The sequence below is a fragment of the Mugil cephalus genome, chromosome 16 (genome assembly GCF_022458985.1).
Source record: "Mugil cephalus isolate CIBA_MC_2020 chromosome 16, CIBA_Mcephalus_1.1, whole genome shotgun sequence".
Taxonomy (NCBI): Eukaryota; Metazoa; Chordata; class Actinopteri; order Mugiliformes; family Mugilidae; genus Mugil; species Mugil cephalus.
Window position 1 is genome coordinate 17,296,615 of NC_061785.1, and position 14,123 is coordinate 17,310,737.

The 14,123-nt window shown below is 43.2% G+C and overlaps 3 protein-coding genes across 3 annotated transcripts; all 3 read left to right on the plus strand.

The window, feature by feature from the left end:
* Positions 1–1,779: 1,779 nt before the first annotated feature.
* Positions 1,780–3,406, plus strand: LOC125022100 (parvalbumin, thymic-like). Its single transcript, XM_047608405.1, has 4 exons — positions 1,780–2,206; positions 2,341–2,473; positions 2,563–2,672; positions 3,260–3,406. The coding sequence occupies exons 1-4, from the start codon at positions 2,146–2,148 to the stop codon at positions 3,286–3,288; spliced, it is 333 nt and encodes a 110-aa protein (XP_047464361.1). The 5' UTR covers positions 1,780–2,145; the 3' UTR covers positions 3,289–3,406.
* A 3,715-nt stretch (positions 3,407–7,121) lies between these two features.
* Positions 7,122–9,441, plus strand: pvalb3 (parvalbumin 3). The gene is made up of 5 exons (XM_047610046.1): positions 7,122–7,226; positions 7,707–7,773; positions 8,206–8,338; positions 8,801–8,910; positions 9,009–9,441. The coding sequence occupies exons 2-5, from the start codon at positions 7,713–7,715 to the stop codon at positions 9,032–9,034; spliced, it is 330 nt and encodes a 109-aa protein (XP_047466002.1). The 5' UTR covers positions 7,122–7,226; positions 7,707–7,712; the 3' UTR covers positions 9,035–9,441.
* Positions 9,442–10,566: 1,125 nt separating this feature from the next.
* pvalb9 (parvalbumin 9) lies at positions 10,567–13,692 on the plus strand. Its single transcript, XM_047609588.1, has 5 exons — positions 10,567–10,957; positions 11,779–11,846; positions 12,373–12,505; positions 12,992–13,101; positions 13,427–13,692. The coding sequence occupies exons 2-5, from the start codon at positions 11,786–11,788 to the stop codon at positions 13,450–13,452; spliced, it is 330 nt and encodes a 109-aa protein (XP_047465544.1). The 5' UTR covers positions 10,567–10,957; positions 11,779–11,785; the 3' UTR covers positions 13,453–13,692.
* The last annotated feature ends 431 nt before the right edge of the window (positions 13,693–14,123 follow it).

Sequence of the window (14,123 nt, forward strand, 5' to 3'; positions counted from 1 at the left end):
TGCAGCAGGCCCGACCGCGGTCCATCCTGAGGAAGCCGGGCTCACGTCACTCTGGCCAGGCCTTGAGCCCACACGTGCTGCCTCGCAGGGCCCGTGTGACGCAGGCGCCAGCGGCGCTGCAGCGAGCCTCTCACCCATGTGAACAGTTTCAACAGGCAGGAATAACCCAGTGGCAGAATACCGTGCACTGCCTTCCAGCCGCATAATGGGTGTCACGTATGGCGTGAGGAGCGGGTGTCAGTGTTTTGCCAGGACAAACTTCGAAACTTTGCCAGCTAACCACACTCCATTTCCTGCCTGCAGCCACTGCGGAGACTGCCAAGCCACCTGCAAGTGTGAGAATATATTGGAATGGGGTTTTCCACAGACTCGCACTGAGTGATTTATAGTGTAGGAGATAAAAAAGTGCAGATGTGGATAACACACATAACCGCCAGCCCAGACTTCAGGAAACTTTTGATTTCAGCCAGTGTTTTGCAAGGTGAGACAAAAAAAAAAAACATTTACTAAAAGTCTAAAAAGTTGTTTTTAAATTGTCTAGTAATTCGAGCCCAACAACAATATTATTGAATGTGTCCAAAGATGAACGTGGAACAGAAAGATTCCTGACAACTGATAAGAGAAGTAATCTTGTGACAATACAATGTTCTGCTGGGAAACTTTTGGGCCTGGCATTCATCATGTGAGATGGATGCTACTTAGACACCTAGACCTAGACCAGACACCCCCACCCCATAGCAATGACACTCCTTGATGACAGCAGCCATCCCCAGCAGGATGCAGCCTGACACACACACAAAAACGATTTAGGACCAGCTCAAAAAAACATGAAAAACAGCACAAGGTGTTGACCTGGCCTCCAAATTTATTAAATTCCAAACTGATCAAGTATCTGTGGGAGGAGCCCCTCAAACCAAAGGAACCCACTAACAACACTGTGTTAAAAGTGGCTACAGGACACCCTCAGAAAGTCCGTGTCCATTATCTGATTAGTCACAACAGTTTTGGAGGCACAAAGGGGACCTACACAGTATTAGAAAGGTGGTCATAATGTTGTGCCCAATCATTCTATATAAAGGACTTACGGTTGCACCGAAAAAAAAGGAATTACGTGTTGATGCTGTGTCAGTTTATTCCTGCTGTAAAACTGGCCGTTTTAATGTTAAGGTCTGTGGAGATTGTTTTGAGAGTGAGCCTCGAGTGGCCACTCATGGCACTGCGGCACTTACAGATGGGCTTAAGTCTTCAGCTGTGGGGGACACCACTTGATCAGAAGGTGGCTGCATCACTCCCTTATAGTTTTATTGTTTTACTTAAAATGTAGAATTATTCAGATTTAGCTTAGATTTAAGTATTAAGCATTAAAGGAGCTGCCCCTCACAAAGTACCAAATGTACATGATTACTCAGCTGAGTTCAACCGCAAGACTATATACATATGCAAGTGAGAAACTAACATCAAATATTTGTATATAACCCATCTGGAAAGTTATAAAATGCAATAAAAACGTTTTAAAATCCGATGTTGTGTTACATTTAATAAAATTACAGAATGTAAAGTCAGGAACACAACCCGCACCTAAAAAAAGAAGATGATTTATGTTAGCGTGATGGGATGTTCTCCATATTTTTAAAATGATCAGTGTGTCAGAGGACCGAGCCAAGTGAAGCATGTGGGAACGAGCGGACTCCGAGTGGAGGCAGCTCCATGGAGCACAGCCTGAAAGTGACAGAGGCCATAATAACAGGATGTTTACAGCCTGCGGAAACACTGCCAGGGACAACCACAAGCAGGCAGCGAGCATGGCTGGAAACACGAGCGAAGAGGAAACGCAGGCCAGCCAGGTTTCATCCAGATGCACCAAATATAACCCCGGCGAGTGCTGTTTTGTTTACAGACAGACGCTACCTGCTTGCGTTGTGCTATAAGGCCACGGTGACCTCTGACCCCTGCAGAAAGCTGTCTAGAAAGCGCAGCTTCACGCACACACGTAGGCTTTGATGGCTGAAGTGGTCAGCTGCAGGTGACAGCGGACAGAAGGACACGGGTGGTTTCTGACATTGGAGGGTGAAGTTTGTCCACTGTCACTGGTTGCTTCTTTCTGCCCATAACTGGTCACACATTGCACCAGGCTGCCACACGACCATGGCTCTCACCGACCTCCTAGCAGCTTCAGACATCACTTCTGCAATTAACGCGTGTAAAGGTGAGTTGGTGGTTGTGTTTCGAGGCTGCGATGGGCGATTCAGGAGCCTCTGATTCTCTGATTTCACTGTTGTTCCGCCGCGTTGGACGTGATCATTTGAACTGACCGTATTTAATCCCGTTGTATCTTTACAGCAAAGGATTCCTTTAGCCCGAAGACGTTTTTCAAAACGGTGGGTTTATCCAAGAAAAGTCCAACAGAAATTGAGAGGGTCTTTCAGACTTTGGACCAGGACAAAAGTGGCTACATAGAACAGGATGAGCTACAGTTGAGTAAAGCAAAAACTCTACACACACACACACATATATGTACAGTATGTATTCGTATTTTTAACTGCTGATTTTCTGTTTCATCAGGCTGTTCCTGCAGAACTTCTCCAAGGGAGCGAGGCCGCTTACTGCAGCCGAGACCAGAGCCTTCCTCCTGGAGGGAGACTCAGATGGCGACGGGAAGATCGGCTGGGAAGGTGTGAGCTCCCAACGGTTTTCATTTCATTTCAGAGTGGAAAAATAGCACATAGTTATAAAGCTTACCGTGAAGGGTAGGAGTACCTTTTAAGAGAGGCTTTCTGTGATCTGCAAAACTACTCACGTTTAAAATATTAATTGCATCAATTCAACTAAATCCAGTTATGTTTAGAACATTATAGAAAAAATACAAAGGACACTGAATGAAAAAGCACGGAGGAAAACTGATTTATTAGGTTGTCTATTTCAAACAAGTGGAAAACGAGAAAAATAAAAGCTGGGTGTGTGCTAATTTGCACTGTTTTAGCTGATGATCTATAATAGTTGTGATATGTAGACTTGTGTAGATCAATAATAGTAATTTGTACTATTGTACAGTCGCTCCAAAACTCAGAGGGTCCGTGGTCACCTCTCTTAAGAGACATTTGGGCCTATCTTAAATGTAAAAAATTTTAGATCATCTGCTACAAAGTGTAAAAATGCAATAATGCCAGTAGCTACTTAATCCATTCATAAAATGTGCAGCTTACTGTTTATCACACGGTGTCTTTCTCTAATCTAAATGTTTGCCTTCTCCCCTCCCCAGAGTTTTCTGCACTGGTCAAGTCTGCGTGATCCCTAAGTGCCTTGAGAAAATCTCAGGAGTGGATAACTTTTTATGATGCTTGTATGTGTTTAGACTAATATCTGTTTTACTTTTAATGAAACGTAATAAAACAAGTCTTGCCTCTCTGCCGTGTGTCTTTGCCTGCCAGAAGAGTTTATAAAGAAATATACTCTACTCCATGTGATGTGAAGGTGTGACTTTTATTTGCCTCTGGTAACCAGCGCGGGGCTCGTCGACGGTTGGGCAGAATGCTCTGTGCTGTTTTGGGTGTTATGTTTTGGTGCGCTAGGAAACATCCAGCCCGCCCTAACCTGCGTCGGGGGAAGGCTTGGGTTCCTCCAGCGAACTGTGCAAATGAAGCGCTTGTTTTTTCTGGAAATCAACTCGACGCTGCAGGGAGAGGGTCTCAGTGTGAATTACATGCTTACACTCACGCGTGCACACGACAGGGTTCAAAACATTTTTTTTATTTCAAATACATTTTGCAGATAAAGAGTTGTTGCCTCAAACCTGATAAATTCGTCCTTTGTTCGCTGTGACCTGATATGATTTTTAAAACGGCTTGTTGCGTCCATAACCCCAACCCAATCTAATTTCATCTAATCCGTATGATTTCTTTTTCATCTACAAAGACAATCGCAGCGTTCAGTTTTCAAATATATTCTACCAGTGAATTTGGATTAAATAGTCAGGATAGTGTTTAATCTACAGTTTGCTTGTTTGTGTATATTTACAGGGAATCAGCTGAATTGTTTAAGCTTTAGACAAAGTGTTAACATTAACGTAGCATTGTGGTTAATGTTGTTAAAGTATTAAAAGTAGCAGGAAAAGGGCGGCTGAAGAAAAACTGTGTTTAACTGCTTCATAATAGTGCTGGGAAGTTTGGTGCACCGCCTGAATAAATGGATAAACTCAGTCCAGGGTTTCCTCCTCACAAAGTAGGAGAATATGGAGATGAAATCCAATAAAGTGCCTCGAGTTCGTACTTACAGTTAATACGGATGCATTAGCTCTGGATCAATACCAGTCACCGTGCAGCTTTTTGGCAACCTAGCTTTAAGCAGCACTGAGTGGTACATGTTTGACGGTGTGAACTGCAGATCGAGGTTCACAGGCGGGACGCTGTCGGACTGGAGGCAGCTGTTCTCTAGGGGAAGACTCGCAGAGCTTCTGCAGTTCTGGTCCGAGGATGAGCAAGCGAGCGCTTGAAGCGTGCCAGCTCAGAGAAACTCTGGGACAGGATCGAGTTTCCGCCTCCAGGACTTCTGTCAGTGAGGCACATTTATTTGCAACTTTCTCTCAGATGGCGAGTCACTCCTGCCTGCCTGACAGGAGGGTAACAGAGAATATGGGTCACTTCTATTTCTGCTGCAGCACAAGGGAACAGATCTCGGCTCTCAGGTGGAGATTTAGACAAGCGTAGATTATTTCTAATGTTCAACCTGGTTTCTTTGTTCTTTGTAATTTGTTTTCATCCCAAAAAGTAAATGTAAATTGTGTTTACAAGCCCTAGATATTCCACTTGGATAAATACATGCAACTGAGGCCTGTCTTTCCAAATGTGTCACAAATAAAAGTGTAAAATTGATGTTTCTTTGCTGTCTCGTGTTTGCCGCCTCGCTTGATGAGTTTCATCCCTGCTGTGAGATTTTTGTAATATAAGCCTGATATTGAAGACGGGCAGGAATAGGTTCAGTATCTAGGGCTGTGTCGCTTGAGGTGAGAGACCTCAGTTGACCATATCAAATGTTAAAGGCCAGCGATCGGTTTTACGGAGCTCTGAAGAAGATTTTAAAGGAAGAAGAAGTAGAAAAATGTTCATATATGTAAATGTATAGGAGTTCATCTAAACATTTGTGTCCATTTATAATATTTGGTGTGATTTGTACGTAAAAAATGTATGTTATTTCTGCGTTAAATGTATTCACAGTGGTCACAGAACCACCTCAATGCTGCCACCTGATGTACAACAAGCGTGTGGCAGCCTGCACTGGATATCGGATTATAAAAGGCAAGGAAAGACCCCTGCACCAGCTCCTTGTTTACTTACATTGTTTGGACAGGGGTGACAAGCCATTACACAACCACAGTGTCCCCTGCTGCACAGTTAGGATGAGGATATGATGGACACGGTTATGTTCCAACTTATATCAAGTTTTAAGTGTTTCCCAAAATAGCACACAAATTGTTTCATCGCCAAAAGAAGATTTTCAAAAATATGCTCTGGCGAACACCCGCCAGCTAAATGATGTCCTACTAAATCAAAGCATTTCACTTCTCACTACACTTCATCTCTGTGGCTCATCATTCGCCAAGATAGTTCACGCTAAACCTAGTGTCGCGTAAAGTGTTAATATTTTCTACAACGCCATTGGTCGTGGAACACGGTGACATGTTTTTAAGGTGTGGTGTGCCTCATTTGGTAGGGTGAGGTGTAAAGAGCACAGTTTGCACAATACTTCTGCTAAAGAACAGCTGAAACACACTGATAAAGTTCATTCTTGAATAAACTCCTTCAAATAAACTGTAAAAATCTGAAGATGTAAACACATAAAGACATGAATGTCTGAAATTTCGTTTTTAGACTCAATCAATCACAGCAATTAGATTTTGACACAATGCCAACAAAGACATTGTAGATACAAACACAGGCTCATTTTCTCCTAAGATGATACTTTTCACCACAGCTAACCCTAACCCTTAATCCCTAATGCCGAAACCACTAAATCCCCTAAATCCCCTAAACACCCAATAACCACCACTAACTCCGGATCTGTAACTCTACCCTATAGTTCGGATCAGGGTCCTCATCCTGAAATGGGGTTAGGGTTGTTGCACACTCTGCAAAAACTGAGAATATTGTTCTTTTTCTCAAGGAGTCAAGAAAAAGAGCAAAGCTAGGGTAAAGGTGGAAGTAAACTTAGGATAAGGTTCAGAACTGGGGTTATGTTTAGGATCCCGATGACAGCACGGGCGAAGGTTAGGGTCAAATTGCACAACTGCTACCATATCGAGAATAAAACAAGGTTAGAATTAGAGTCCGGATCCACAATTGGGGTAAGGGTTAGTGTTGATATGAAAGTGCTTCTGGGATAAAGGTCAGAATTTGGATTGGGGATAGGGTCCCCAAACCCTAATCCTAACCTAGGGTTAGGGTTAGGGTCAGAAATTAAAGTTAGGATAATAGGTGGAGGTGATAGTATGGTTAGGATGAGGATCAGACTCAGGAATTGGGTTAGGGTCTAGGATTAAGGCCTGTATCTAGAATTGTGATTGGGGTCAAAGTGAGAACATAGTTAGAATAATGTCAGACGTGGGGTAGGACTTGGGTCCAGACATTTTATCATAATATTTCACATATTTAAGGAAGTCTTTCAGCATTCGTTTAAGAAAGACGTATTTACCAAGGATGCACTTAAACTGCTGTATTAACACATCTTCTATAGAGTTTATGGACTTTACCTTCACTACAGTGTGACAGTTAGTTTTGGGCTTGCTTTAGTTAAACAAAAAAAATATTAGTCAACAAGAAATCATAAAAATACAAGCTTTCTGACTACTTGTCAAACACAATATAAGAGTTTATCTCATTCTTTACTGTGTGCTGCTCTGCACAGTAGTACAGGCTGCAGAGTATGTTTCACCCCAATCAGCAGTGTATATTATTAGCCTTGTGCAATATCAAGCACTTTTCACATGGGTCCACACTTAGCCTACCATTTAAGCATCTTCATTTATGTACATATAAATAGAACAGCTCTGTCTACTGGACACATTTTTTTGACCGACTGCTTTGACTGCTTTGCAGGCAGTGTGTATTACATAGCCTATGCATCATATTTCGGGAGAGGGAAAGTATATAAGCTCGTGAGAGACGCTCAGGGCTTTACTGCAGTCAGCACATTCATCTGAGCGAATCCTCTCTAGTCTTAGAGATAACCCTAAGGTGAGTTGCACTGAGGAGCCGCAGACCTGTAGGCAAGACTACTTCCTGACTCAGAAAGTGTTACAGGGCTTCAACTTCATGTACTGCACTGGGATATAAATCGAGCAAGGGGCCACATAGGTCCAGATTCTGAACACCAGAAGCCCAGATTTTGGCTTTGGACTTACAAAGGAACCAAATGGGGGAGAAAAAAAAATCTGCCAACCACAGCTGCAAAGGAGATTTGATCTTTTGCCTTGGAGGGCTTGGTTTTGGAAAAATTGGACTACTTTTTTTGTGATCATTTGTGCCTTGGAATACTCACAGGGAGGAACTATAAGATATACTGCATGGCATAATGAAGATTACATGTAGCTCTGTTACTCTGAATTGTGTGTTTTAGTGCGGAGGATAGACACGAGTAGATTCCGAGTTTCCTCCTGTCTGACTTTGCCGCACCTGAACTGATGATCTGACTTGTCCTCTGCTCTCCTCCCTCAGTTAAAAATGGCATTCGCCGGAATCCTGAGTGACGCTGACATCACTGCAGCCCTTGCAGCATGCCAAGGTAAGTGCCGCAATGAAAGTGTCTCAGCATGCAATGTTTTCGCCTGGGAAAACCCAAATCAGATCCTCTAAGACCTTACTTTAATAGAATTTGTACTTTGCTTGAATGTAGCTACATCTTACACTGGAGAAGTGACTTGCTATGAAGAACAGCCACAGCTGCTTAAGCCCTGCATTGATTTTTAACACAACTGGGGTCCAGGTCATTAGCACAGCAAGCTTGCAGATTGCAACTTGACGTGATATGTATCAGTGAAGCTGCTCAAAGACACTTTTTTTTAAAGTTGTGCTATAAGTTAAAGTGCAAGGCAAAAATGGGGGGTGATCTGCAACCAATTCCCAAGCCTTATAAACTACTAACTGATGCATAACAGTCTTACATTTTTTTTTAATCCTCAGTGTCTGACATGATCTGCTCTCCGTATCTTTGCAGCTGCCGACTCTTTCAAGTACAAAGATTTCTTTGCTAAGGTCGGCTTGGCTGCCAAGTCCGCCGATGACATCAAGAAGGCCTTCGCCGTCATTGACCAGGACAAGAGTGGCTTCATTGAGGAGGAGGAGCTGAAGTAAGCACCCTAGATTTCATCTCCAGCTCCCAGGAGCTCTTGCAGCGCAGGGATCGCCTTTCTTTGGCCCACTGTGAATTCAGAATGGTGACAGAGCCTCTAAGCATCTGAGAAGCTCGAGCCACTGGGAGCTCTCCTCCGCAGTAACTCTATGCCAGCTCTCTCGTCCGGTGTCTCATATCGTAGGGTGACCTGGAGCAGATGGATTCCTAAAATTTGGGGTCAAATCAAATGCATTTTAGGCTAGGAGAATGAGAGGACAAGCTGCAGCGAGAAGAAGTCAGTGAAGGATCTATAATAGGCTTTGGAGGCTGTCTGAAACATGAGCTCCATTTGGAAACAATCGATTTAGCGCAGCAAAGAAAAAAAATCCTAGCGAATTGAGAAGATATATCCGGGGGAGATTCAATTTCTAAAACTGCGTATTCATCATAACACTTTGTCTCTGATTGTCCTCCCCAGGCTGTTCCTGCAGAACTTCTCTGCTGGTGCCAGAGCTCTGACCGACGCAGAGACCAAGACGTTTCTCAAGGCCGGTGACTCCGATGGTGACGGCAAGATCGGAGTTGATGGTGAGAAAACGGCCACCAGAGGCACGAAGAACTTCCGCAGATCTCGAAACCACACTCTTTCTCATTTGTTCTTTCTTTCTTTCTCTCTCCCCCTGCAGAGTTCGCTGCCATGGTCAAGGCTTAAATGGACAAACAGACCAACACCTGAATACTAAAGGAACAACTTGAGCCAAGACAGAGCCTAATCCTCACTTCTTCTCCTCTTCCCTCTCGCTCTTTCTCCACTCCACTCTCCACACCACTTTTATACACTTGACCCTTCACCCCCGACTGTAGACAAACCGCTGCCTCCCTCTATCTCTCTCTCTAACACCCTTTCTCTGACCGTGCTCACCCCAGTGCTGTCCACGATGAATGTACCTGATTAACTTTATAGCGTGGTTGACTTGTGTCTTTCTCTCTCTCTCTCACTCACTTCTGTCGTCGTTTTACTATGTGAGATTTGCCTACTGTGAGATCAGTGATGATGCACTTTTATGGGAAACGGACGGACGATGAGAAAACAATAAAGGTTCTTTTTCAGTAACACAAGTCTGGCCTTGGTCTAAATACTGGAATGAATGAGTGGATGACTGAATATTATTGAGTACAGAATACTTCTTGGAGCGGATGTCTGACAAGGGATTGGTCCCAGCTGAGGATGGGCACCGATAATCTGGTTCATAAAATGGTTCAGCTCATCGATATCATTAGCCTTCAAGTTTATCGATTCCCCTTATCGATACTTCTTGTCTTTACATTCCAGTCCACATGGCGGTAATGCACCTATAGCTGTAGCAGCAAAACCCTTTCTTATGAAAGATAAATAATCACACTTTTAAAAACAATAACCATGGGAAGTCCCAACAAGCTGCGCACACATGATACTAGTATTCACTTAATCTCACAACTCAACTCACTTAATCCAGTGCACGCACTCACACACACCTGCCTCTGCCTTAAATAAACCATCTTTTTTCTTACACAGCATGTGGCGAGGTATTACTTTGCAAGTCTGCACTGATGGGAAGCAGCCACCAGGTGGTGCAAATGAGTCACGGTGACTTCACAAGCTGCTCTTTTCACATATCGAACAAAAAAAAATAACTCATGGATCCTCTGTTTTCTTAGCTACAGATGAGCGACACATCTTTCAGCATAAGAAGCGTGGGTGAGATTCACGAAAACCCCACTACAGCCGAGGAGCTGAGTCAGACGTCCACATCAGATGAAACTTGGAAAAATAATGAGATTTATTCCCCTGGTTCTCGTTACAAGGAGCATCCCTCCCTGCCCCCACTCAGCTAATGCCATTAGTGCTGACTGGATTCGCCAGAGACGCTGCTGTGTCAGGGGGGTTCGTAGACTTCCCCATAGCAGGTGACAAACTCATCAGTTTGGAGTGGTCGGTTGCCACGGTAACCAGGTGCAAAACTTGAGTGAGTGACTTTCAGATAGTCGGTTGTATTTCACAGATGATTCTGCTGCATGGTTTCTTAAAATTACATGGTGCTTCAACACTACAACTTTTTCTCTTCTCTTCTCTTCTCTTCTCTTCTCTTCTCTTCTCTTCTCTTCTCTTCTCTTCTCTTCTCTTCTTTTCTTTTTTAAGACATTGCTCACTAAACCAAAGAGACAAAAAGGGAGCCTGATTAAATTTGAAATATGCACCTACAGTGAAAGAGAGAGAGAGAGACAGACGGACAGACATGCGGGGTGGATAAACGTGGAGGGGAGGGGGGAGAGAGAGCAATGTAACACTGGGAAAAAGTTGATTGGACAAAAGCCACGCACTGCTATGGCAGTGAGGGAGAGACTAAGTGCAGTGAGCAGCGGATATAAACAGTAAAGGTTAATTGGACAGGTGAGCAGGTGAGGAACACGAGAACTCGAGAAGGAGGAAATCAGCCCAGGGAAAATTTGATCCTCGGACAGGTTGGAAACTCAAGCATCCTTCAGCGCGTCCAGCCCAGTGTATATAAGCCCGGACCAGCCGCCAGTGGCCACCACGGAGCCTTATCCGCCGCTGCTTTGGACCTGAACCCGAGAGGAACGAGAACCAACAGCGGTGAGTCCCAGAGCTGCACAGGGAACTTCAGTGTAAAGGTGTTGGCCAGGTGCTACTTGTCTGCTAGGTGAAGCAGTGGAACTACAGCTTCTCTATAGGAAGTTTTAATTCTCACTTTTGCATCACTTTCAAAGAGGATTTATTCACATTTAGTCATTTCTAGCCTGGACTTCTTTGTCATCCTACCAATAAGAATTGACATAAACTGAAAGAGTCCTACAGTATTAGGCTGCTAGACAAAATTGTTTTCAGAAAACCAAAAAAAAGACAAACATTTCTTTGAGCTAATTCCTGCAAATAGTCTGAACTCCTCACATTTTTTAATTTTTCCTTCATTATAAAGTTGATGTATGTTCAGGTGAGTGCCCTCACACACAGAGTGGCTGCATTTTCACAGTTTGTACAGTGAGTTATACAGTCCCTATGTGCCAATTACTACGTGGGGACCACCCAACCCAATTAAGAACTTCAAGGGGAGTAAATTCTCTCTGAAATTAACAGAGGCCGCCAGGGGAAATCTAATCAAAAACTCAAAAACCAGGCAGCAGCAAGCCAGCAATTAGGGATTTGTAATACAAAACACATGAAAGCATGGTGAGTTTTTTTTTTTTTTTTTTTACAAATTTGTTTGTTGGGGTTTTGATGGGATCATGATGTTAAGCCAGATTCAAATACACATCATAAAAAGAAAATGAATCCAGAGGGGGCTGAGTGTAAATCATGAAGCCTGAGGCAGGTGAACAAGACGTGCGTCTGAAAGAAAAAGAGAGGGAAAGTTTGCACGTTCACGTTTGTTAATTATTCATTCTTGTGCCTCACAGGATCAACATGTCGCTCACCTCCATCCTTTCAGCTGAGGCCATTGAAAATGCTGTCAAGGACTGCGCAGGTAGCGTCCGTTCACACACCGCACGCATCCCATTAAATATCAGCAGCCAAAATCGATGTCACTCATTCATTAGACTAAGTTTTCTGATAAAAGCCTAAATTCACTATTTATCATGATAATATGCACCGTGGTCGTCCTTGGATCCACACCTGACAAGCGCTTTTAATCTACATATTCAGAACCCTCTTCTACAGAAAAGTGCATAATCTTCTCCGTGTACTTTTGAGCGTTGTACAGTATCCTCACATGCAGCTTTAAATCTGAATTTGAAAAGGGGTTTTTTAATCATCCTGACGGTTTTAGTGGAGGCGTGTGTCTGTCGGTCTTAAAAGAAAATCTCCCATCAGACAGAAGCCTCGTTCTGTTTTAATCTCAACATCCCAACCTGGTAAACCTCAAGCCTCTAAACCTCCGCAGTACATCTTCAACATGTGTGTGTGTGTGTGTGTGTGTGTGTGTGTGTGTGTGTGTGTGTGTGTGTGTGTGTGTGTATGTGTGCGTGTGTGTGCGTGTGTGTGCTTTGCAGCTCCGGACTCATTCTGCTACAAGAAGTTCTTCCAGCTGTGCGGCCTTTCCTCAAAGACGCCCCAGGAGGTGAAAGACGTCTTCCAGATCCTCGACGAGGATAACAGCGGCTACATTGAGGAATCTGAGCTCAAGTGTGTAAAACGATAGCTGGGCCGTGCAGTGTACGCTGCAGCAGATCTCTATAAGAAATGTCTGAACACCAGCCTGGGGACAAGACCCCGACACTTTCTCAAGCTTCTCTTCTTTTCTAGTATCTACAGTATTCTTTCCCAGAAATGCTGCTCATATTCACCGGTTTCCTCTGAAATCAGTTTCACAGAATGCTGCTTTTGGTGCTGTAAAGTTTTTTCATGTTTGCGAATCTGACAGAAAGAGAAAAGAGATTAATATATTAAATCACACAGTGGTATGGCACCATTAAGCTTTCTCCTAATAATCCACTGTGTTATTACTGTATTAGTGTTATATAATTCACCTTTGCGTGAGGATAACTGAGGCTTGACTGCAGCTGTGCAATTTAGAAATTGGTGTAGCAAACATATCTGGATGTGTCGGATTATCCATACTTAGTTACTTTCTCTGTGTGTGTGTGTGTGTGTTTGGGGGGGTATTTTTAGGTTTTTCCTGCAGCGGTTTGTCCCTGGGGCACGGACGCTGACCGAAGCAGAAACCAAGAGCTTCATCTCAGCAGCCGACGATGACAGCGATGGCAAAATTGGAGCAGAGGGTTAGTTTCCGATTTCTCGTACTGTTTCCGTATTTGATCGCGATGCAGACGGAAACGGTTCGATTAAATCTCACAGGGGGCGGAGAGGACAAGCGAAATAAGAATTTATGATACAGACTACACGTGCATCCATGAGGGTGTTTCCTCATTAAGTCTGTTAGCTAACTTAAAGAGACTTAGACAACCCATGACAGAGTTTAGTCTGATTTTATGTTTTATTTTTCAGTATTTGCTCCATCATTCTCATAGAGACTTTTGTGATGTGTCAGATGTATGTTGTCAGTAATGTTCAGCGTTTTAATGATGCTTTTTCCCTCCCCTCTAGAATTCCAGACTATGGTCCTGTCCTGAGTTTTGCAGACGTAAAGAGCTACGGTCTTCGGGTTTTGCAGTCATTTCCTCCACCTGTGGATTCTCCTGGTCTCATCTTCCATTCGACTGGATTCAATTTGTTTTGCTACTAAATTCTGCATGCACCAATTGTTTTTAAATGTCCTCCTGTCATTTTGAAGAAAGCAGAAACCATGTTTCTTTTTTTCTTGTCTGTGCACCTCGGACAGCGAATGAGATGAATAAACATGTGGAAACTTACATTTGTGAATGGACTATGTATTTTGTCAGTAGCATCCACGAATGGCAGCAGTTATTTCTTTCTGACTATGACTGAAGCCACTGTGCAATATTTATTTGTTGGCCTTAAAAGCTGAACTGTTGCTTAATTGGCTATGTAGCACAACTTAATGTACAAATACAAGCACGCGGCCAAATTTTCATCAGACACCCAGATGAAAAATACATTTACAGTGAAAAATGATTGCAGACTAATAGTGACTAATAGTTCATGTATTATCCACGACTATTGAATATTCCTGATTAAATAATAACAAGAAATAATAAGATATTATGTGAGTCATTAAATAAACCACACATTATGATAAATAAATACACTACCAGTCAAACGTTTAGACACATCTTCATACTGTTTGATACAGGTTTGTCTTTTTTAAAATGCGTGTCTTTCA

Excerpts from the sequence above, each read along its gene's own strand:
- pvalb9 (XM_047609588.1), top strand. The coding sequence starts at position 11,786 with ATGTCGCTCACCTCCATCCTTTCAGCTGAGGCCATTGAAAATGCTGTC. Across the intron at positions 11,847-12,372 it reads TGCTGTCAAGGACTGCGCAG|CTCCGGACTCATTCTGCTAC; the intron begins GTAGCGTCCGTT and ends TGTGCTTTGCAG. Across the intron at positions 13,102-13,426 it reads TGGCAAAATTGGAGCAGAGG|AATTCCAGACTATGGTCCTG; the intron begins GTTAGTTTCCGA and ends CCTCCCCTCTAG.
- LOC125022100 (XM_047608405.1), top strand. The coding sequence starts at position 2,146 with ATGGCTCTCACCGACCTCCTAGCAGCTTCAGACATCACTTCTGCAATT. Across the intron at positions 2,207-2,340 it reads TGCAATTAACGCGTGTAAAG|CAAAGGATTCCTTTAGCCCG; the intron begins GTGAGTTGGTGG and ends GTATCTTTACAG. Across the intron at positions 2,474-2,562 it reads ATAGAACAGGATGAGCTACA|GCTGTTCCTGCAGAACTTCT; the intron begins GTTGAGTAAAGC and ends CTGTTTCATCAG.
- pvalb3 (XM_047610046.1), top strand. The coding sequence starts at position 7,713 with ATGGCATTCGCCGGAATCCTGAGTGACGCTGACATCACTGCAGCCCTT. Across the intron at positions 8,339-8,800 it reads ATTGAGGAGGAGGAGCTGAA|GCTGTTCCTGCAGAACTTCT; the intron begins GTAAGCACCCTA and ends TGTCCTCCCCAG. Across the intron at positions 8,911-9,008 it reads CGGCAAGATCGGAGTTGATG|AGTTCGCTGCCATGGTCAAG; the intron begins GTGAGAAAACGG and ends CTCCCCCTGCAG.